The sequence below is a fragment of the Aspergillus glaucus genome (genome assembly GCF_001890805.1).
Source record: "Aspergillus glaucus CBS 516.65 unplaced genomic scaffold ASPGLscaffold_15, whole genome shotgun sequence".
Lineage (NCBI taxonomy): Eukaryota > Fungi > Ascomycota > Eurotiomycetes > Eurotiales > Aspergillaceae > Aspergillus > Aspergillus glaucus.
In genome coordinates this window covers 557,759-578,235 of record NW_019170467.1, presented here as the reverse complement: position 1 = coordinate 578,235, position 20,477 = coordinate 557,759, and the positions used below count along the sequence as shown (strand labels likewise).

The following is a 20,477-nucleotide window of genomic DNA, read 5'->3' as shown; positions in this document are numbered from 1 at the left end:
TTGGCAATCGGATACCAGCTGTTCAGCACCGATCTCCACAGAATTCAACTGGACTCTGGACTCATAAGGCTGGTCAGACGGGGCTTTTGCGTGGGATCCTTGACATGCTTAGTTGGATCGCTGCCATCCCCGGTTGGTTGTGAGGTTCAGGCTAATGACTCGACACGCACATGTACCCAGGGCGCAGATACGGTATTTCCCATTGGCTTCTGATCAAAGTAAAGAATAGGCTGCGACCTGCCGTATACGCAAATCAATCCGTATTGATCCTCTACAGCCCGGATCTAGGCTCTACAGCCGGGGGGGCTAACATGGTAGTTCGTACGCCATTGAAGTCATATTAACTATCTGTTCGATACTTATATAATACAAACATAAATGGTCGGGTTTCAATTGGCATTGTCTACCAATTTCACATGTCCTCTGTAGCTTACCACGGAATTTCATTACCATTGTATTGGTTGATGCCCGGGGCGTTTTCCCATCCGGGCACATGGATGTTCAAGAATTTTCCGTTGTCTGCCTGAGTCGACTTGAATATATTATGCAGTATTGCACTTGCACTTTGCTCCACTGTCAAGTCGGCATCCTCGCCCCCAAGATCCGTCTTCACCCACTAGAAATTAAGTGTCAGCATCGACGAAATCCCGCATCATGGTGACAAACCTACACCAGGGCAAACGACGAAGAATGTGAAGCCTTGATCCGCATAATCCAAGGAATACTGCACCATGAGCATGTTAAGGGCTGCCTTGGATATCTTGTACGCTGGTGTAAGCATGTGCGTGTGGTATATCTTCGCGCGTGCAATCGATCCAAGTGTCGTGGAGCTAAAGATGATCAATGCTTGACCCATTGGTGTGAGCATGGAGACTTACATGGTAACAACCTTCTTCAGATTGCCCCTTTGCAAAAACGGCAAAATGTTCCTGGTCACCAGGTGGGCGCTCAACACATTGGTGTTCAAGGTCGAGCCGAGATTATTCCTATTCGAATCAGATGGCTATCTCAATCGAGACACAATAAAGTTGTATACACACATTGTGTGAATACCCTCCGGTGTGAAAGGCATGACTCCCACTCCATTGATCAAAACATCCAAACCCTTGCCCCCGAGAGATTTCTCAATCTGCTCCGCGGCTTTTTGGACACTCTCCTCGGACGTCACGTCCATCGAGACAAACTCGACACGCCCGGGATACTGTTCGACCAGGCTTTTCACGGCATCGGTGTACCTTCGCGCGGATATAAATACCTTTGAAACCTCGGAAGCAGGCTTGGAAGCAAGGATATTACAGATTCCCAGATTGAGGCCTTTGGAGCTTCCAGTGACGAGGTACGAAGCCATTGTTTTTGTCCCATTGTGAAGCAAAAGGTGAATAGAAGGCTGGGATTGGTGAGGTATGGAGATAGTAGGAAATGACCGTGTTATGGCATCACTGGTCTTGCGTCAGGGTTTCTTGCTATCGGAACTCGAAGCCGAGATATTTTCAACACTATCGGATAAACTTTTGAGAAAAGCTAACTACATTAAGTCATAGTCAATAGTTCCTGGACTCTGATTGCCGTTCCTGCGTAGACTCTTCAGGTAATTCACAGCCTCGGTATTCTTATACAATTGAGCAACATACAAGGCCGTCTGGCTATGTTGACCCCGTTGTTCCGGATCCAAGCCATTTTCCACCAAAAGACGAAGTAGATCCTCGCTTCCTTTAATGGCCGCCAGAACCAGCATTGTGTCCGCTTTGAACGTTAACGTGGGATCAAAGGTCCCTGTTTCTATCAGAAGCCTCATCACGTCTGCATTACCGCCCTTCGCCGCATTCAAAAAGGTGCCCTCTTCACATATGTCTCGCGGTGGCATCACTTCAGCGCCCTTGTCCAACAGCATTCGAACTATTGCTAGGTCCCCGTTTTCCGCTGCAGCGCATAGGCATGATTGGTAAATTAGGTTTTCCACTCTTGGATCAACGCCTCTATGCAAAAGCATCCGCACTATCTCGGCATGCTGGTGCTTGACCGCAAGGTATAAGGGAGAAGAAGCCCGTCGACGGCCAATATGGTGCTGTCTTGAGCACGGATCCGGATCAATTCGCGGGTGCGCGAGTAAGATCTTTGCCACATCAACGAGGCCTTCCTCAGCGGCCTCTGATAAGGCAGAAAGACGGGATAAGTCATATGCGTTCGGCCACGCGCCCATGTCTAGTAACAGTGAGACCGCATCTGTATGCTCAAATATCACAGCATAAATTAACGGCGTTCTATTGTAGTGGCCTCGGGCATTTAGGTTAGCACCATGCGCGAGGAGTATTTTCAAAACACCTATATGGCCCGCCTGCGCAGCCACGCAGATAGGTGGGCTTCGAGGTGGTTGCCGGTATGGAGGAGGGGGGCGCTTGTTCCTTTCTGGAGACGTCACGTCTGAATCGGACTCGCGGTCACCAGAATCGCTGTTTCCAGGTTCCTTGCCGTTACCCACTCGGAACGTGTTATCACGCAAGCATTCATACTGTCGAGCCACATCGGTGATCTCTTCTGTGCCCGGCTCGTCTTCCTCATCTGCACACTCCTCATGCGGGACATAAGGGTTATAGTAAAGTGATCTGCCCACCCGTTCCATAGCGCACGGGTTGGCACCTTGCTCGATGAATTTTGACAGCGCGGACTCATTTCCTAGTTCTATGGCCCTCCACATACCCCAACCGTTATGATTGTGGATATTGTGTCGATACAGGAAGATATTCAGTCGCCCATAGAGGTTGCTGCATGTGCGGCTCAGGGCGCTGATTTCGGGATATTTCAGTTCGTCGGCAATATTGAGGAGAACCTCGATCGGTAGATGTAAGAGGGACATGGTCAGTCGTGCTCGTCAACGACCACCTTGCTGTGGCGTGATGTTTGCATAGGTATGGTTGCTTACGGAGGAAGGAGCTGACAATAACAAAAGGGTGTCATGTGACTGCAGAGAGGCAACCAGCCCCAACATTCACTTCTAGGCACGACGGAAAACAGACGTAAATTTGAGATATTGATGCTGCTCTAGACCTATAGGTTACAGGTATCTGCCTGGTGTGGATGGATATCTTCTCCACTCCCTCGCTCTTTTTCTTTCCCTTCCTCTCCGTATACACTTCTCATCACACTTGAAACCAGCTTCGAACATTCAAAATGCCACTCAAGACGATTCTCATCACCGGCTACGCCAACGGCAGTTATGGCAATTACCTAGCCAAAGAATACCTCTGGGGTTCCATGTCTACGCGGCATCTGCCAGGCTCTCTGACATGACCGATCTGACACGGGTCTCGAGCCGCATCACCTTCCTCCCTCTCGATGTCACAGACCGCTACTCAATCGAGAACGCATACAGATCCATCATCCAGGGATCCGGTGGAAAACTCGACATCATCTTCCACCCAGCAACCTTTCGAAACATGGGCATGGCGATCGAATCGTCTCACATTACGCCAATGTTGCTGGTACCATTGAGCTGAACCGTGTCTTTGCGGGTATGGTGATTGTAGCGAAAGGGTGCATACAGTTTATTGGCAGTCTGTTGGCTTCCTGGCCCGACTCGACCCACCCGGAATACTGCGCTGGTAAGGCTGCTTTGGATGTGTATGTTCGTGATACGAAAATCGCGATGCGTCCGCTCGGTGTCGACGTTTTCATGTTCAGTCCGAAAAGGCCTTAAGACAAGCCAGCTCAGGGAGCTGCATTTGGGCCAGGTATGTGGTCTTGGTTTTGATGCTCATCTTGAATGACTGAAAAGCTAACCTGAAGTAGTTTCCAGGCTCCTCTATTGGGCAATCTCAACAACGTCTGCATAAACCTGTTGATTTGGTGTTGTCCTTCATATCAACGTTTTTGGAAATGTTGGGTATGTTCTGCGTCCATAATTTTACATCCTTCTTACAAGAAAACACTCAGTGAAGCACACTTTTTGTTTGTCAGATGGGCTCTTTCTCTGGTGAGCTACTACGCTTCTTGTAGAATCTGCATAGTAGGCCGAGTAGGTCCAACTGCAGTCCTACGGGGCAAAACCACAAAGGATGAAGAAACAAATGAAATTGCAATAGATTACCTGGCCATAGAGAGGACAAAGAATGGAAGTTGAAGCTACGGATCTATAATATAAAAGAGGATAATTCCTTTGGGAAAGCAAACATTTCGTTCAAACGCCACATCCAATTCTCTCCACCTGAACTCAACAGCTCTACAGTATCCGACGTTCACTCACACTTACTGGGCCAGTTTTTCCTGATACAGAAATTCGAGCGAACTCTCGCTTTCTGTGTACATACACTTCTGACATCGATGCCGATACAATAACCAGGCCACCATCGACTGCCGAGGTCTGCGACAAAATGGAAGAGACGACCTACTATACATCGTTAGTACCATTGAGTACCATATCATTACACATTCGCTAACGATCCACAGAATCATCCAGTCGCCTCAGTTCACCTTCCTCGTTGGCAAAGATCAAACCCCCATGACCATCCATGCGAGCATCGTTCAGGAAAAATCAGATCCCCTAAGCGCTATGATCGGTAATGGCTTGATGAAGGAGTCGACAACGGGCCTCGCGATACTTGACGACGTCGATGTCGATGTATTTGGGGGGCTTTGCGAACACCTATACACTGGCCGATATACGACACCTATTTGCACCGCGAATGACTTTGGGGAAACCCATCCGGAAGACGGCACAGTTAGAAAATCAAGGTTCCCGTGGATTCTGCATATAAACCGCCCAGTGATAAGGAGTAACGAACCGTGGCCCCCCAGCTTTCAGAAGGATGACATGAGACACGCCCAGCTCTGTATCTCCTACTATCTAAGCGTCCGTTTCCGCAAGCTGCAATTCGATGATTGCAGATGCGCGTCATACACTCCGAGCCCTGACATTATTTACCATGCTAGACTGTATGCGCTGGCAACCAGATTCCTGGTTGAGTCGCTGCGTGAACAGTGCCTCGCGTCTCTCCACCAAGATCTCAGACAGCTCATCGATAAGACATCGGATATTAATCTCATCATTGACCTTCTCAACGTCACTTACAGTATTACTGGGAAGAGCGAGCCTGGAGGGGGGTCTCCGCTTCGAGAATTGGTCAGCCATTATGCCGCCAGCAAAGCTCCGGAGCTGGCCAAGCACGCTATGTTTCGTGAGTTATTGGAATCGTTTAGTGAGATCGGAGCGGATATTCTCATGAGCCTAACGACGTGAAAGGGTACTGGGGGTGGGGGGTACGGAAATTTCTCTGTTGATCTTTTCGCCATTTAATCTTAGCTGCTTTTCATGGTTACCGTCTGGAATGCTTTGCCCACAAAGGATCGTCCATATGAATGTCAAATAAGATAGCCTAATACTAAATGCGATTACCAACCCCGACTGGCTATCACGTACTCCCTGGGCCCGAACCCTTCAGGAGCTAACCTCCTTCCAAGTCCATGCTAAGTAGGATATCTTCCCCCGCCAAGAAGAGGTTCCCGGCATTCCCACCCACTTTAGTCTGGAGTATCCAATTGAATAGGAGCGTTATAAGCTAGCCTTTGGGAATTGGCACGGCTTGTTTCCTCCAAGGTCCTTGCTCAGCCCTTGGCGTTCTCCGTTCCCCCTCGTATATCGCGCGGGTTCACGCTGATAATCGCGGAACACTAGATGCCGTACATGCGTCTTTGAGTGAGCGCATGCAAGTCATAGATGGCGAGAGGAATCTTTTATGTTCTTTTGTATTAGATACTCAACGATAGTCTCATAATGAATTGCGTGCCCGTGATTTGAGATCTTTAGGGTTATCCGAAGCAACACTGACCTCATCCGCAAGGTACCTCTTGGCCCTAGATACGAAAATGGAGACATGCCCTAAGATGGATCTGCCTACGAATGTCACTTACTTGGCAGCTGTCACGCCAAGGCAAACCATCCCGCAAAGCAGCAATATAAAAACCCTACGTAGTCCTGATGCACAACAGAAGTTACTCATCACAGATCCCCAAAACATCTTTATCAAAATGGCATCCCTCTTCCCCTTCCTCCTCCTCTCCGCCGTCTCAGCAATTTCCACTCCCGTGCAGAATCAAACCACCTCATCCCCATCCCCCTGGGACGCAGGCGCGATAACCCAATACCCAATCCACTCAAGCTGCAATGCCACTCAGCGCCTGCAAATTGAAACCGGTCTCAACGATTCCATTGCCCTAGCCGCGCACGCAAAAGAGCATATTCTCCGCTGGGGAAATGAAAGCTCAATTTACCAGCAGTACTTCGGAAACAGACCTTCGTTTGAACCGATTGGTATTTATGAACTCTTGAACAGCGCAGATAAGGGCCATGTGCTTTTCCGGTGCGATAATCCGGATGGGAAGTGTGATAATGAAGGTATGTCTTCGTTCCTTTTAAATGTTCAGCACATCCAAATTAATAATGGTTGACAGGCTGGGCGGGCCACTGGCGCGACACAACCGCCCCCAACGAAACCGTCATCTGCGATCTAAGCTACTCAACCCGACGGTCTCTAGCTACTATGTGTTCTCTCGGCTACACAGTCTCCAACTCCGAGACAAACACCTTCTGGGCCGCAGACCTTCTGCACCGGCTGTTCCATATGCCTCCGATTGGCCAGAACTGGGTTGACCATTTCGCGGAGGGGTATGATGAGGTTATTGAACTGGCCGCTGGTAATAAGAGCGTTTCGACGAGAGATTCGGAGACTTTGCAGTACTTTGCGCTGGAGGCTTATGCTTTTGATCTTGTAATTCCGGGTGTTGGGTGTCCTGAAGAGCAACATGAGCATGAGCATGAACACGATGATGCTGAGGATAAGGCCGATGGTGGTGATTTGCCTGAGGTGAGCGAACTCCCCGTGAAAGATGTTTGCTTTTGACTGACGTGCTATAGAACTGTCACACTCATGAGGGAGGGGAGGTGCATTGCACTTAGCTGGACCAAAGTGTGGAGTATTACGAGCACACTCATGCTATGTGGAAGGAGGGAGTTTGAGAGTCATGGATAGCTATCCCCTCTGTCCCCATACCTACCCAGTAAAGGAATCAATCAGAATGCGTTCTTTCAAGTCTACCCAGACTTAAAATGAATCCCATGAAATGTTAAAGATGGCAGATTACAGAAAATTCGTGTTCCATATGAGAGGCTCGCGGCTAGCTACTACTAACCACTTCATAGGATTATCCAGTCACAGCACTTTACCTTCCTGGTAGGCGAAGAGAGCTTTCCTATGACCATACACGCGGACGTTGTTCAAGACGTCCCGGGGCCCCTTCATACTCTAATAAGCAACGGAATACAAGAGTCTACCAGCCGGGTTGGCGCTCTGGGCGATGCGGACGTCGACACCTTTACTGCTCTCTGCGAGCATCTCTATACCGGATCCTACACGACCCCGGGCCGAGCAACCAGTGATGCCAGTGACAAGACGGAGGAAAAGAACCAACCCCAGACGACCAGCGATGTGATCTCCAAAAATTCCCAACCCTCATCGTTTGCCTCTGCCCTCTCCGGTCGACCAGACACCAAACGCCCGAGCCAGTTCCCTATACTCGTTCACCAAAGACCAGCAAGATATAAAGCGAAACGGCCAGAAAGCTGTCACTGACGAGCTCACCAAGAGCTTCTTCAGCCTGCGCTTCGACGGAAACCTTGCATCCATCAGATGCTGTTGAACCAGACCTTCTCTTCCACATCCGGCTGTACGTCCTTGCGACCAGATTCCTGGTTAACTCGCTGCGCCAACAGTGCCTCAAGTCTCTCTATAGAGATCTCAGCAACCCGTTCCTGAGGAAGAATGGCCGGATGGTCATCGGTCTTCTTGAATACACGTATAGGCACACTGCACGGGCTGAATCTGGAGGGGGGTCCCAGCTTCGAGAACTCATGATTCGTTATGCGTCTGGTGTGGTGGAGAAGATGGGTCGTTTGGGAGCATTTCGTGAGCTGTTGGCTTCGGATGGGGAGATTAAGGAGGACTATGACTTGAGGGTGTTTGCGGAGTTGTTTATGTCCTGACCAACGATGTTCGGGGTGCGTCCGTTCCTGGAATGGATCGTGTGGTGTACGATTGTTGGATGAAGGAATAGGATACTCGGATTATTCCCGTGGTCTCTTTCTATTATACTCATTGCATAGCTCGAGTATAAGTAGGACGCAAGCAAATTCCCGACGGAGCTGGGTCTATGTTCTGTCGAGAGTATGATGTATACCACAGTCTATTTCCCTGGTCTTCAGACAACTGCCCCTCAACCCACTCCATTCTTCCCATAAACCTTGCTCGCAGTTATAATCGAGAGCCGAAAGAAGCAACAAGAGTCAGAATAGCTGACTATAAACAGTTCATATCCCAGCTTTCACCACTACCCATCATCCACCCCGACTAACAACATCCAGCCAGTCACTGCAATTCACCTTGCTCGTCGGCAAAGACCAAATCCCCATGACCATCCACACGGATGTCATTCAAGGCAAATCAGCTCCTCTCGATGCCCTGATGACTAATGGCCACATGAAAAAATCGATTGATCGAGTTGCAGTACTTGATGATATCGATCTCGGGATCTTTGCAAGGTTCTGTGAATACTTGTACGTTGGCAGATACACGACGCCTGATGTCTTGAGCAGTGGGAAGGGCTGGAATGAAAATGGCGAGCGACAAAGGGACGACGAGGTAAGAACAGTCTCTCCTCTCGAATACTCGTCTGATTTGTGAATATAGGACACGCTGCCAACTGGGGCCTTGGCTATCCCCGGCAATTGGGAGCATGATGCCAGAGAGTCTATTAAGACGGTGCTATATTGCCAATTCGCTTCATTGAAGTTCAGCGGTGATCCAGCAATCGCCTCTTCATACCCTGACATTCTTTTCCATGCCCAATTGTATGTCCTTGCAACGAGATATCGAGACTTGAATCTCCGAATTGGTGTACACGGTTGACGCTGTCTATTCTATCGAGGGTATCTGTACAATCATAAATCATCCCAATCACAAAAAACCTACTCCCTCTTCTCCACATGCTCCAAAAACCCCTGCGAAAACCTCACCACCTGCTGATAAACCTCCTCAAACCCATTCGTCCCCCCATAATACGGATCCTGCACAACCTCACCCCCACCGACACGCTCATGCACAGCACCTCCCTTCCCAAAATCCCCAAACAACCGCACCTCCGCAACCTTGACATCCTCCCCATTCGCCGTCGCCGCCGCCGCCGCAGCAGCAGCCTTACTCCCCTTCTTCCCGCCACCCTTACCCAACGTCGCAAGCACAGCAGCCCTCTCATCCAACAGATCCCGCAAATTGTACTTGTCCATGGCGAGTAAGTAGTCGAAGGTCAGAAAGTCCTCGCGGGTGACTTTGCGGGCGGCGTGGTTGTAGTTTTTGATGCCGTGGGAGCGCAGGGTGGTCATTGTACGCGGGTCTGGGGGCTCCATGACATGATAGGCGCCTGTGCCGGCGGAGTCGATTTCGTTGATTTGGGAGTGGGAGGAGGCAACGTTGCGGAAGACGCCTTCGGCCATGGGGGAGCGGCCTGTTTGTTAGTGTTAGTGGGGTGTAGTATGGCGGGGTAGTAGGAGGATTGGGGATGGGGCGTACAGATGTTGCCGAGGCAGACGAAGAGGACATTGACGGGGTTGTTGGACATTGTGACGTCTCTGGAGTGGTATGATACTGTAGGTATGTATGAGCAGTCCAAGCGTTGAAGCTGGTCCGTTGATAGTGAGGTGGGGTAAAGAGTGAAGAGCTTTATCGATAGTGGCACGTGCCTCACGTGAGATGCGGAGTAAGATACGAATACGGGGGATAGGATAGATTCATAAGAGTCCATGACTATGCGAGACCAATTTCTATAGGCCAGGGTGAATAGCATAATTAAAAGAAACTAGTACTACTAAATACTAGATGATCGATGTTGCATTCTCCGGTACCTGTATGTATGTATATGCAAGCCGAAGTATATCCGTGGTCCATGAACACCAGACTAATAGTCTAGCTTCGATACTAATACCAATGCAAATAGAGCTACTGCGCCATTCACATGATTCATTAGGCAGTGTAATTCTTTATTCTACGTACTTTATTCTATTCATAAAGTACTTGGAGTGTACTCTGTAGTCAAACTCTGCAGCCTGTCTATAAAAAGAGTGTGGCTGGTGAGTGGCACCTGTGGCGGTGCATTGTTGTCCCAGTGACGCTGCAATTGGATACCGCTTGGCAGCCAGCCATGGACGCTTTTGATTATTCCATCTCGGTTCCTTTTCAGATCCATTTTTTCACCTAAAAGGTCCGGGGATTCTTCTCTGATTGGACATTGACCCAATAGTGGACTGTGTTCTCCCGTCCTCGTGGACGCACCGCCATCTGCATCGTCATCGGCATTCCGAACAGACACTTCTTTCAGCTTTTTCAACTATTTGGACTCTTTACTCTTCATTCTCTCTATCCTGCTACTACCTTACGAGTACCTGATACACTACTTGTATCCCATTCCCCATAATATCTTGTCTCAGGAGCGTCTGAAACACCGAACACCGAACAACGGCACCGCTGCTCGTTATTTCGTCGCCCTCCTGCCAATCTCTCGGCTCCCCTGGTTGAAACTTCGGATGAGACTGTGATTGGAATAGCGTATTAAGTGCGACCATGTCCTACAACCGCTTAGATCCAGGTCAGTTGTTTCTGTGGTTTTTTTGTTTTGTCGTGATACCCTGTCGCATTCTTGCGCCTGTTCGGTGCATTCTTCGGGGTTTTTTCTTATTTATTTGTTTTGTTGTTTTTTTGACTCAACAAGAGCTCCTCTTCAATTAATATTGTTCAATTTTGTACTTGGGAAATGCAAAAACTAACCCCCGCAGACCCCTACGGGGATGAAGACAATCATATGATGCATCCTTACGCCCAGCGCACACCCTCGCCAGGACACCCATTGAACGGCTACCAGCTGTCAGATAATCCCTATGCACCTCATGGACACCTGGAAATGCCCTCCAGCGACCGTCTGGCCGAGCAACCAACGGTGAGTTTGCTCCGCGACGATCACCACAACAATACTAACAACCGCAGTACTCGGTGACCAGATTGCCCGATTCCTACGGACGCAATGAATCCTACGAAGAGCACGGTCCCAATGTCGGTTATCCTGGTTACGACTACACCCTCGACCCCGAGGCCCACCATGATGCCTACTACACCGAACCGTACCGACCTACGGCTACGCCAGAGGAGGACTATGATCTGGGACATCAGCCAAACTACCAGGACGATCATACTCCCATTTTGCAGGACCCAGAAAACCCCTTTGGTCCGGATAAATACAGTGACGAGTACCAAGACGACCCGGGGCTCGCGCACACACCCAGTCCGGCTCCGCTCCGGCGATGGAAGACCGTCAAGGAAGTCCAGTTGTTCAACGGAAACCTCGTGCTCGACTGTCCTATCGCACCGCGACTGCTCTCGCAAGTGCCTCACGCTGAAGCTCCGGGGCGTGACGAGTTCACGCATATGCGTTATTCGGCTGCGACTTGCGATCCGAACGATTTCTTCGAGGAGCGCTTCACGCTGCGTCAGAAGCTGTTTGCCAAACCGCGACACACGGAATTGTTCATTGCCGTCACTATGTATAACGAAGACGACTTTCTGTTTGCGCGTACGTTGGGCGGCGTTTTCAAAAATATCGAGCACATGTGCTCGCGCACGAGCAGCAAAACCTGGGGCAAGGATGCGTGGAAGAAGATTGTCGTCTGTGTGATCAGCGATGGTCGTGCTAAGATTAACCCACGGACTCGCGCCGTGCTGGCTGGTCTGGGTGTCTACCAAGACGGAATAGCCAAGCAGCAGGTCAACGGCAAGGACGTGACAGCTCATATTTACGAGTACACCACTCAAATGGCTGTGGAACTGAAAGGCCACCACGTCTCGATGAAGCGCGGCGCAGTCCCGGTGCAGATGATCTTCTGCTTGAAGGAAAATAACCAGAAGAAGATCAACTCTCACCGTTGGTTCTTCCAGGCTTTCGGTCGTGTGTTGGACCCCAACATCTGTGTTCTTCTGGATGCAGGAACAAAACCCGGCAAGGATTCTATCTACCACCTGTGGAAGGCCTTTGACGTGGAGCCCATGTGCGGCGGTGCCTGCGGCGAAATCAAAGTCATGTTGTCGCACGGCAAGAAGCTCCTTAATCCGCTTATCGCCGGTCAGAACTTCGAATACAAGCTGAGCAACATTCTCGACAAACCGCTCGAGTCGTCGTTTGGTTTCATCACTGTCTTGCCTGGTGCCTTCTCCGCCTACCGATTCGTCGCTCTGCAAAATGACAAGAACGGCCAAGGTCCATTGGAGCGGTACTTCATGGGTGAAAAGATGCACGGTTCGAATGCGGGTATTTTCACGGCCAACATGTACCTGGCCGAAGACCGTATTCTGTGCTTCGAGATCGTGTCCAAGCGGAACTGCCGTTGGTTGCTGCAGTATGTCAAGTCGTCGACCGGTGAGACTGATGTGCCGGATCGTATGGCGGAGTTCATCATGCAGCGTCGTCGTTGGCTGAACGGTAGTTTCTTCGCTGCTGTGTATGCCATTGCGCATTTCTACCAGATCTGGCGGAGTGACCACAGCCTTATTCGGAAAACTATGTTGCTGATCGAATTCATTTACCAAACCATTGCTATGCTCTTTGCTTGGTTTGGTATTGGCAATTTCTTCCTGGTCTTCCATATCCTCACGACATACCTCGGTGACAAACAACTCCTGGGTACGGCTGGTAAAGTCTTAGGTGTTGTGTTCGAATGGCTCTATCTCGCAACTTTGGTAACCTGTTTCGTCCTTGCCCTGGGTAATCGACCTGGCGGTTCGAACAAGTTTTACATGACTATGGTGTACTTCTGGATTGGAATCATGATCTACCTGGCGTTTGCCGCGGTTTTCGTGACGGTCCGATCTATCCAGCAGGAGGTCCAGGAGGAAAGTTTCACGTTCTCTAAATTGTTCACAAACTATCAGTTCTTCAGTATCATTGTGTCACTTGGTTCGACCTATGTCATGTGGTTCATCGCGTCGTTTATCTTCCTTGACCCATGGCACATGTTTACTTCCGTAAGTCTTCACCTCCTCATCTCAACGGGCAAACAAGCTAACGAACCAGTTCATCCAATACATCCTCCTCACCCCCACCTACATCAACGTCCTCAACATCTACGCCTTCTGCAACACCCACGACATAACCTGGGGCACAAAAGGCGACGACAAAGCCGAAAAGCTGCCCTCCGCAAACCTCAAACCCGGCGGCAAAGTCGACGTCAACATCCCCCAAGACGATGGCGACCTCAACGCCCAATACGAAGCCGAACTCGCCAAATTCGCCGTCAAACCACCAAAGGAGGAAAAATCCATCCCCGAAGAAGAGCGCCAGGCAGACTACTACAAGGGTTTCCGGAGTGCCGTCGTGCTGGTGTGGGTGTTTTGCAATTTCGCGCTTGCTGCGGCTGTGCTTAATTCCGCGGGTATGGAGGAGTTTAGTGAGGATACTGAGGCTACGGAGAATAAGAGGGCGACGATTTATATGGCTGTGATTTTGTGGAGTGTGGCGGCGATTTCGATTTTTAAGTTTATGGGAGCTATGTGGTATTTGGTTGTGAGGATGGTGAGTCCCTCCCCCCTGTGCCCAGGATTCGTTCTTTGTAAGAAGTTTGCTAACATGACTGCACAGTTCCGCGGCGTTTAATGGATACCCTTTCCTTTTGTCTACGACTTTTCTTACCCTACTTATACCACTTACGACCCTATACCACTGCGGGTTCAGTGATGGTGATACGCTACGGCATGATGAATGATGATTGGTTTGGTTTTGTGCTTTTTTTTTTTTTTTTTTTTTTTTCGACTTTGGGTGGATTGAGTGCATGCAATAGAGGTTATACGCTATGTAGATAGATCACTTATGACAGATGAATATGATGATACAATCGAGACCTATTCCCTATACTATCGGGTTGCCAGGAACAAGCAACCAAACAAACACCCTTCTACTTCAAACCCAAGCACACTCTCTACTCTCTCTCTCTCTTTCTCTCTCTCTCTCTCTCTCAGACCACTATACTTACACAACCCAACCCCAAAATAACCATGACCTGCCAAGCAATCCTCTCCTACCCAACCCACTTCATAACAACCGTCTCTTCCATCCTAACAACCTTCTTCAGCACAATCTTCGCCATCCTCGGCGTATTTTTCAACATAATCCTCCCATGGCTCACGGCGATTATTATCATCGTTGCAATTCTGTTCGGGTGTGTGGCTGTCTGCGCTGTAGTTGCGGAGGGGCTCGGGAGGAGCAGAGGAGAAGGAGAAGGAGGAGAAGAGGAAGAAAATGCAGGGGCAGAGGACTGGGTATTCTGGATCTAAGGTTAAGAGAGATTGGAATCGGAGTCGGAGTCGGAGTACTAGTGCTGTGGACGGGATGGATGGTGAGGCAAGGCTGAGATTCGAGATGCAAATTTTGGAGGAACTATTTGAAGGAGAAGAGCGACAGGCTTTGGGTTTTGGGGGATGACATGATGAAAGTGAACCAATGGACTAGGTTTGCTTTGTTTTGGAATTGGTAATTTTGTTTGCTGGATAGCTGGGGTGATTACTGTCTATTAAGATGCCCGGCTGGTGTCTAGTAGGCTGAATAGTTGACGTCTAGCTGGGCTGATTTTCTGTTGATCCTCGTGAAACATGCTATGCCATATGATATGATACAATGTACTCGGATACATACACACAGTGATGGTTATCAGGAGCGCGTGCATAATTGGGATGTAAAAGTCGTTGGTCGCGTTGAGGATGGAGTGGGTGGGGGTTCTGGGGTGCCATTTTGCTTTTGGACCGATTGCCAGCGTAGGGGTTTGAAAGGAGATAGCGAGGTTGATGTTGTGCGTTGGAATCCATTCATCTTCAGGGACACGAAAGACGTCTTTCCATTCAGCATCTCCCAGCTTAGCTCTTGTTAAACTCCTCAAGCCTCTCCTTTTGCGCTTTCAGGATCCCCTCCAACATATCAATATTGACCCTCAGCTTTGTCTTCTCGTCCACCTCTGTTCCCTCCCCGGAACCCCCTTCCTTTCCCCCAGTCCCAGAACCATCACCGTCACCATCACTGGAGCCCTCTTTCCCACTCTCCCCCTGACTTTGCACCTTGCTCTCACCTTCACTCTGACCCTCACTCTTCTCCTTTAATTTCTTCTCCTGCTCATCAAACCCAGCATCATACCCCAACTTCTCCGCAACCATCATACAAAGCACGAAGCAAACAAGCATAACCCCAAAAATAATAACAAGCGCCGTAACAAATGGAAGAATGATATCAAAGAAAACCCCGAAAACGGCCAAGACCCCATGCAAGGAACCCGAGAGGATGCCACCGACAGTTGAGACAAATCGTTTATGGTAGGGAAGCTTGACTTTCGGTATAGGGGGTCGGCAGGCCATTTTGGTGATATGTGGGATTTTAATATGAGGAGATGGAAAAAGAAGAGAGGTGAGGTGAGGTGAGGTCCAGGATAAAGGCGTTTGATTACGCCCTTACGCCCGGCACCCGGTGCAGTGCCCCATTAGCCGCCGTGCCGCGACATACGAGGTATGTGTGAATTATTGGTGGCCAATCATGGTTTGATATACGATCTCTGTTCGTTTCGGAGTATATCCTCGGATATGCGGGGGGATAATCAGCACGTTCAAGCCTGCACCTGCGCTCCTTAGCCATACCCTCCAACATCTCTATTTCAATCTACAATCGCGTCTTCTAATCAACTTCCAAGCCGTCTTTCTTCTGCGACTCCTTGCTGAAATTTGTATGTTCCGTTAACACCTCTACCAGTAACAGAAAAGTACCGATGAGAAACCATCCGATGAAAATGGCGAGGAGCCACTCTCAATGGCGGCGTATTGGTAGACTATCTACTGAATGCTAGAATGGAGAAAGAAAATAGGCAGAGCCAGCCTGGCACGGGCTGTATGCTGTGTGTGTCCAGGGTTGTAGCCCTGTGCCAAAGACAAAAGGCTCAAACATATCTGATATCGCCAATATGTCGTGTCACTAATGCTCCTCTTATCCCAAAAACAGATCATGCCTGCGTATATGTATGGCTTATTTTGTAACTCTCAGAAGTCCAAAATGCCTCTTGTGGAGAACTGGGGTGTTTGAATACACTGTCATCAGTCTTTATTATAGAGTGGCCATTAAGAAATATGTACATACATGGCACAAGATTACAATGTTTCATGATAGCGAGGCTGAATAGTTAGCACAAGTTGCACTGGTCTTAACTTCACAGAACAGTGATAGGTAGTAATTATTACTTGCAAAGTGGACTATACTAGTATATTCTGAGTAACATGGAGCAAGTATTATTATCCGTGATGAATCTCATTGCGGATATACATTCTAGTTCGGCTAAAAGAGCTACGGACGAGCAAACACGGCGATCTCGAAGTTGATGACAAAGATGAATCAAGCTCAATATCGCTCAAAGAAAACACTGATACGTGACGACTAGCTAGAGTACCTAGGCAAATTCTCCCTCATCCAATTTCATTGACCAAGTGCTTTGTATATCTCGGCCTCGATTGCTACCCATAGACCAAGCACCTGGGCGTCCACAAATGGTAGAATCTGCGTGCAAACAATCCCCGCAACGCCCTTCTCCCGGTCCGCCCACCACCACAAATTCGGCAGCCCAGCCCAGTGCACAGTGCCATTTGACCGCCCTGTCGCGCCGCCGTTGCTCAGCATGAAAGTGAGGCCCCAGCCCTGTGGCGCCCCCCCAGGAACTGGATACAGTTCAGGAATGGGGTTGGTCAGGTCCGGTTTTGCAGCTGGGATGCCCTGGCGGCCGTAGTTTGGGAATTGGGGGATTTGGTTGGAAAGAATTTCGTCGACGGTTTCCTTGCGAAGCAACTTGCTGCCCGTCCTCGGACACGTTCCGTCGTTTAACAGGACAGCTAGGACCTCTACGGAGACAAGTCAGTGTATGGAATCTCACCAGGATTCGGGTCTACTCACTGCAGTAGTCCTGCGGCTTGGCAAACATGCCTGCGCCGCCGCTGTTGAACACCCTGGCGACTTCGGCCTCATTGTCCGGATCAACAACCAGAGGCGCTCGAAAAAGATGGTCTCGGGCCCTCAGAGTGCCGTCTGGGTTTCTACTGTTCATATACGCCAGCCTCCGGCGCATGTCGCGGCTCGGAATCATGGACATCTCCTTGATCCCAAGGGGCAGGAAGACATTTTTCTGGAGATAGGCGTTGAGCGTCAAGCCAGTTGCGCGCTCCAGTGCGATTCCCGCCCAGTCGATACCAACCTATTTTTGTTTTCATTAGCAATGCGTTTCATGGCCCCGAATCAATGACCCTTACGCCGTATTCCCAACCTTGGCCGGGCTGGAAAAGAAGAGGCAGCTTCACATCTTCAATCCGCCCAGAGAACTCATCCACGCCAACCGGATACGACCACTGTCTCAGTCTCTCGTTAAAAAACGTATACCCGAATCCGGCAGTATGGCTCAACAGCATTCGTAGGGTAATTGCGCGCTTTTTCTCCTCGAAATTGCCATCTGGCCGCAAAACCTTGAGACTTTTCAATTCAGGGCAAATACGCTCGGTCTGCACCTCATCATCCAGGCTGAGAATGCCTTGCTCAACCAGTTGCATGCAGGCGACACCCACCAACATCTTCGTACAAGATGCGATCCAGAAGATGTTGTCCAAGTTCATGGGGTCTTCGGATCCCGTGCCTCGTTTACCGCCGGAGTGAGCGAATAATTCGTCGCCATCTTTGCCAACGACCACGACCGTGGCCCCGGGGATACCGGACTTTTGGTCCTCACAGGCCTTGTCTATGATGCCACGGAGATGCGAAGTCACTTGCGCATCAAGAGGCATGTTGGTGGCTGTATGAAGAAGGAGGGGGGTTGTGTGGGAAATCGTGGGTATTGAGTATATGGGGGTGAATCTACCTTCAAGGTGACAGCGAGGGTACCCGGGGGCCTGCAAGCGTGGCTTATATAACGAAAGGTTCAACAGCCCGTTGACATTAACTTCTACAAAACCCCAGTCTCCCTGTGATTGATGAGGAGTTCTCCTGGTTCCGAAGCGGAGATGCGGAACCGCTGCGGATTGCGGATTGCGGATTCCAGGCGCCAGGAATCAGGATCGTTGCATCCGGCTCCGCAACCGTAACTAAAGAGATCAAATCAGCGACTGGAGCAACAATGATTGACCTGCGGAACGCGGGGAAGAGGCAGAGTGTATGAGGGCGGGGTCCGGGTGTATTGATTGGATCAACAGAGCTGCGGCACCCGTATTGGGATGATTAATGTGGTACTGTTGAGAGCATATGCTAAGCAGCAAGACATGTATAGCAATGAAGACAATATAAATAGGAGGTGTTTGAGAAAGAAAACCCTGAAGAACATCTCAGACAGTCAATCTTCGGACGAGTATTACAACAGCTGCACTTGACATCCGCTTTGTCCGTTTAACTCTTGAACTTCTTTCGCAAATATTTCCTTCAGTAGCTAGTTGATGGCCGTCAGATTGTCTATAAATAGGCTCTTACGTTTGATAGTCTTCTCAATTATAATTCTTCCTCTATTTCATTCGAATAGTGCCTGCGACATTTTTCCGTGTCATTGTAGTTGACCACTCCCATCCACATCTGAATCAGACAGATGAGGTACTGGCAGCTCAGCTTTAATTTGGGACAGGGCTCGGTCATTGTTTGAAATCCAAGAAATACCATTCTGATTTGGACGGAAGCCCAATTTCGAGGATTGGCTCGTGGAGATGAAGTCAAAGTTTGAGGCTAATGCGGACCAGTTCAACACCAACCAACTGAAGAGAGCTTACCTGGTTTCGCGCACAGCTTGATCCGCTCGTCAGCAGCTTTTATAAACAACCTGGGGGTTGTACGGAAAGAACACCTCCTTATGCTTGTATAGCTTAACGACGAGAGATAATATCAGCAGCGAATCAGATAGTTCAATGGTTATCTGCTCTAGCATCATTGGTCTAGTGGTAGAATTCGTCGTTGCCATCGACGAGGCCCGTGTTCGATTCACGGATGATGCATTATTTTTTGTTTTTATTTTTTTTCCCTCATCTCTCAATTGAGATGTCTTTCCCATTATAATTACTGCCTTTCTACTGAATATTACTGCTTCGACTGTACACACAATGCAAACCCCCCGAGAACCAACCCCATCCCCAACCACGTCTCCTTCGCTATCATCTTCCGCTCCACGTACCATTCACCGAGCACCGTAAACAAGAATGCGCTCGAATTCGCCAATGGGACGGTTAGGGAGAGTTCTATAACCCGGTGAGCACCTTCACTGTCGTACAGATAGACGGGGAACGTACCATGCTTCCCAACAAGGAGAAAGAACCAAACACTCCCGGTTAAGTTAACAACGAGGGGAATGGAATAGGCCGGTGTGCGGAGGAGATTGAAGAGGGTCCAGAGGAGGGTGGTGAGTTTCTGTTTGATCCAGGATGGTTTGGATGCGGTAGTATTCATCCATGCTGGTTGTTTCATTAATGGTGGGGGGTTGTCCTCTTCCTTGCTCTCTGTCTCGTCCTCGTCCTCGTCCTCATTCTCATCCTCAATATTCTCCTCGTGCTTAACTTCGCTATCATCCTTTTCTTTATTGTCTTCCTTGCGACTCTTCAATGGCACCTCCTTCTCCTGTTGTGGTTCCGGTTGTGTATCCCGTTGCGCCTCCTGTCGCGCATTAAAGTCCGCCGCCGCGCGCCGGATAAACGGTGTCGTGAAGCCCCATGCTACACCGACGAGAAGAAAGGAGAGGACGTAGTTGAAGACGGAGGGAGGTGTTTCGAGGATACTGGCGTCGGGATCCATTGCATGTGTTGTGGTTGTCAATCGTGGTTGTTTGGGGATGTGTACTCTACGGAGTTTATGCGGAGGACAGACGGAGATAGCGGGATTCTTGGCGGTCAACTACATACAACAGGTAACGTCACCAAAGACACATTAAGAGTAAATAGAACAGTAGCGGCCCCGATATCAAGCATAGAATTAACGACGACAGATACTGCCCCTCCGGTGGTGACGTCCAGAGCAGGAATGCGTGTGTGCTAAATGTCACCAACGCCGCTGCGGTCCATTCCCCTGTCTGTCTGTCAGCGTTGCATATCTTCTGCTTACTATTTTCTAATTCAGGGATAACCGACAGACTTGGAGTTGGAAATTATCCGTTTGAAGGGTTGATAGGATTAGAAACACGCTTAGAATGCCGGATGATGTAGTCAGATCTGTTTTGTCTGTCAGGAACAAAAAATATATATATTGTTTGGAAAATTACCTGGCATTTTCATCGATATTCAGACCCAATGAGCAACATTGGAATGGATCTAGACAGAAGAATTCTATTTGAAGTAAGAACCGTGGGAACACAAGAACACGGA

General features: G+C 49.4%; 12 protein-coding genes and 1 non-coding gene across 13 annotated transcripts; 7 read left to right on the top strand and 6 right to left on the bottom strand.

The window, feature by feature from the left end:
- Window positions 1–323: 323 nt before the first annotated feature.
- On the bottom strand, window positions 324–1,348 carry ASPGLDRAFT_59507 (uncharacterized protein; the record flags this gene model as incomplete). Its single annotated transcript, XM_022548382.1, has 4 exons — window positions 324–616; window positions 671–830; window positions 879–986; window positions 1,041–1,348. 4 exons carry the CDS (start codon window positions 1,346–1,348, stop codon window positions 431–433), a joined length of 762 nt encoding a protein of 253 aa, XP_022399215.1. The 3' UTR covers window positions 324–430.
- Window positions 1,349–1,401: 53 nt separating this feature from the next.
- ASPGLDRAFT_49320 (uncharacterized protein) lies at window positions 1,402–2,894 on the bottom strand. Its single transcript, XM_022547075.1, has one exon. The coding sequence runs from the start codon at window positions 2,852–2,854 to the stop codon at window positions 1,526–1,528; it is 1,329 nt and encodes a 442-aa protein (XP_022399214.1). The 5' UTR covers window positions 2,855–2,894; the 3' UTR covers window positions 1,402–1,525.
- A 274-nt stretch (window positions 2,895–3,168) lies between these two features.
- Window positions 3,169–3,494, top strand: ASPGLDRAFT_37249 (uncharacterized protein; the record flags this gene model as incomplete). Its single annotated transcript, XM_022544797.1, has 2 exons — window positions 3,169–3,254; window positions 3,311–3,494. 2 exons carry the CDS (start codon window positions 3,169–3,171, stop codon window positions 3,492–3,494), a joined length of 270 nt encoding a protein of 89 aa, XP_022399213.1.
- Window positions 3,495–4,367: 873 nt separating this feature from the next.
- Window positions 4,368–5,233, top strand: ASPGLDRAFT_27348 (uncharacterized protein; the record flags this gene model as incomplete). The annotated part of the gene is made up of 2 exons (XM_022543651.1): window positions 4,368–4,393; window positions 4,444–5,233. 2 exons carry the CDS (start codon window positions 4,368–4,370, stop codon window positions 5,231–5,233), a joined length of 816 nt encoding a protein of 271 aa, XP_022399212.1.
- A 788-nt stretch (window positions 5,234–6,021) lies between these two features.
- aspf2 (major allergen Asp F2) lies at window positions 6,022–6,949 on the top strand (the record flags this gene model as incomplete). Its single annotated transcript, XM_022540967.1, has 3 exons — window positions 6,022–6,388; window positions 6,445–6,857; window positions 6,908–6,949. The coding sequence occupies 3 exons, from the start codon at window positions 6,022–6,024 to the stop codon at window positions 6,947–6,949; spliced, it is 822 nt and encodes a 273-aa protein (XP_022399211.1).
- Window positions 6,950–8,448: 1,499 nt separating this feature from the next.
- Window positions 8,449–9,143, top strand: ASPGLDRAFT_49315 (uncharacterized protein; the record flags this gene model as incomplete). The annotated part of the gene is made up of 1 exon (XM_022547074.1): window positions 8,449–9,143. A coding segment is annotated over exon 1 (266 nt), but the record flags the coding sequence as incomplete, so codon positions are not given.
- Window positions 9,014–9,663, bottom strand: ltpA (tyrosine protein phosphatase LTP1; the record flags this gene model as incomplete). Its single annotated transcript, XM_022543650.1, has 2 exons — window positions 9,014–9,549; window positions 9,615–9,663. 2 exons carry the CDS (start codon window positions 9,661–9,663, stop codon window positions 9,014–9,016), a joined length of 585 nt encoding a protein of 194 aa, XP_022399209.1.
- Window positions 9,664–10,439: 776 nt separating this feature from the next.
- Window positions 10,440–13,890, top strand: chsA (chitin synthase class I). The gene is made up of 5 exons (XM_022550229.1): window positions 10,440–10,686; window positions 10,874–11,034; window positions 11,082–13,109; window positions 13,159–13,656; window positions 13,723–13,890. Exons 1-5 carry the CDS (start codon window positions 10,662–10,664, stop codon window positions 13,735–13,737), a joined length of 2,727 nt encoding a protein of 908 aa, XP_022399208.1. The 5' UTR covers window positions 10,440–10,661; the 3' UTR covers window positions 13,738–13,890.
- Window positions 13,891–14,323: 433 nt separating this feature from the next.
- On the top strand, window positions 14,324–14,622 carry ASPGLDRAFT_550510 (uncharacterized protein). The gene has a single exon (XM_022548112.1). The coding sequence runs from the start codon at window positions 14,380–14,382 to the stop codon at window positions 14,560–14,562; it is 183 nt and encodes a 60-aa protein (XP_022399207.1). The 5' UTR covers window positions 14,324–14,379; the 3' UTR covers window positions 14,563–14,622.
- Window positions 14,623–14,634: 12 nt separating this feature from the next.
- On the bottom strand, window positions 14,635–15,563 carry ASPGLDRAFT_49310 (uncharacterized protein). Its single transcript, XM_022547073.1, has one exon. It carries the CDS (start codon window positions 15,480–15,482, stop codon window positions 14,991–14,993), a length of 492 nt encoding a protein of 163 aa, XP_022399206.1. The 5' UTR covers window positions 15,483–15,563; the 3' UTR covers window positions 14,635–14,990.
- A 1,021-nt stretch (window positions 15,564–16,584) lies between these two features.
- On the bottom strand, window positions 16,585–17,933 carry ASPGLDRAFT_67951 (serine hydrolase domain-containing protein; the record flags this gene model as incomplete). Its single annotated transcript, XM_022549208.1, has 3 exons — window positions 16,585–17,003; window positions 17,056–17,353; window positions 17,409–17,933. 3 exons carry the CDS (start codon window positions 17,931–17,933, stop codon window positions 16,585–16,587), a joined length of 1,242 nt encoding a protein of 413 aa, XP_022399205.1.
- Window positions 17,934–19,029: 1,096 nt separating this feature from the next.
- On the bottom strand, window positions 19,030–20,181 carry ASPGLDRAFT_49306 (uncharacterized protein). Its single transcript, XM_022547072.1, has 2 exons — window positions 19,413–20,181; window positions 19,030–19,361 (listed from the first exon to the last, which is right to left on the bottom strand). Exons 1-2 carry the CDS (start codon window positions 19,909–19,911, stop codon window positions 19,204–19,206), a joined length of 657 nt encoding a protein of 218 aa, XP_022399204.1. The 5' UTR covers window positions 19,912–20,181; the 3' UTR covers window positions 19,030–19,203.
- Window positions 19,051–19,121, top strand: ASPGLDRAFT_t117. Its single transcript has one exon. It is a non-coding gene; the product is annotated as a tRNA-Gly (tRNA).
- Window positions 20,182–20,477: the final 296 nt, after the last annotated feature.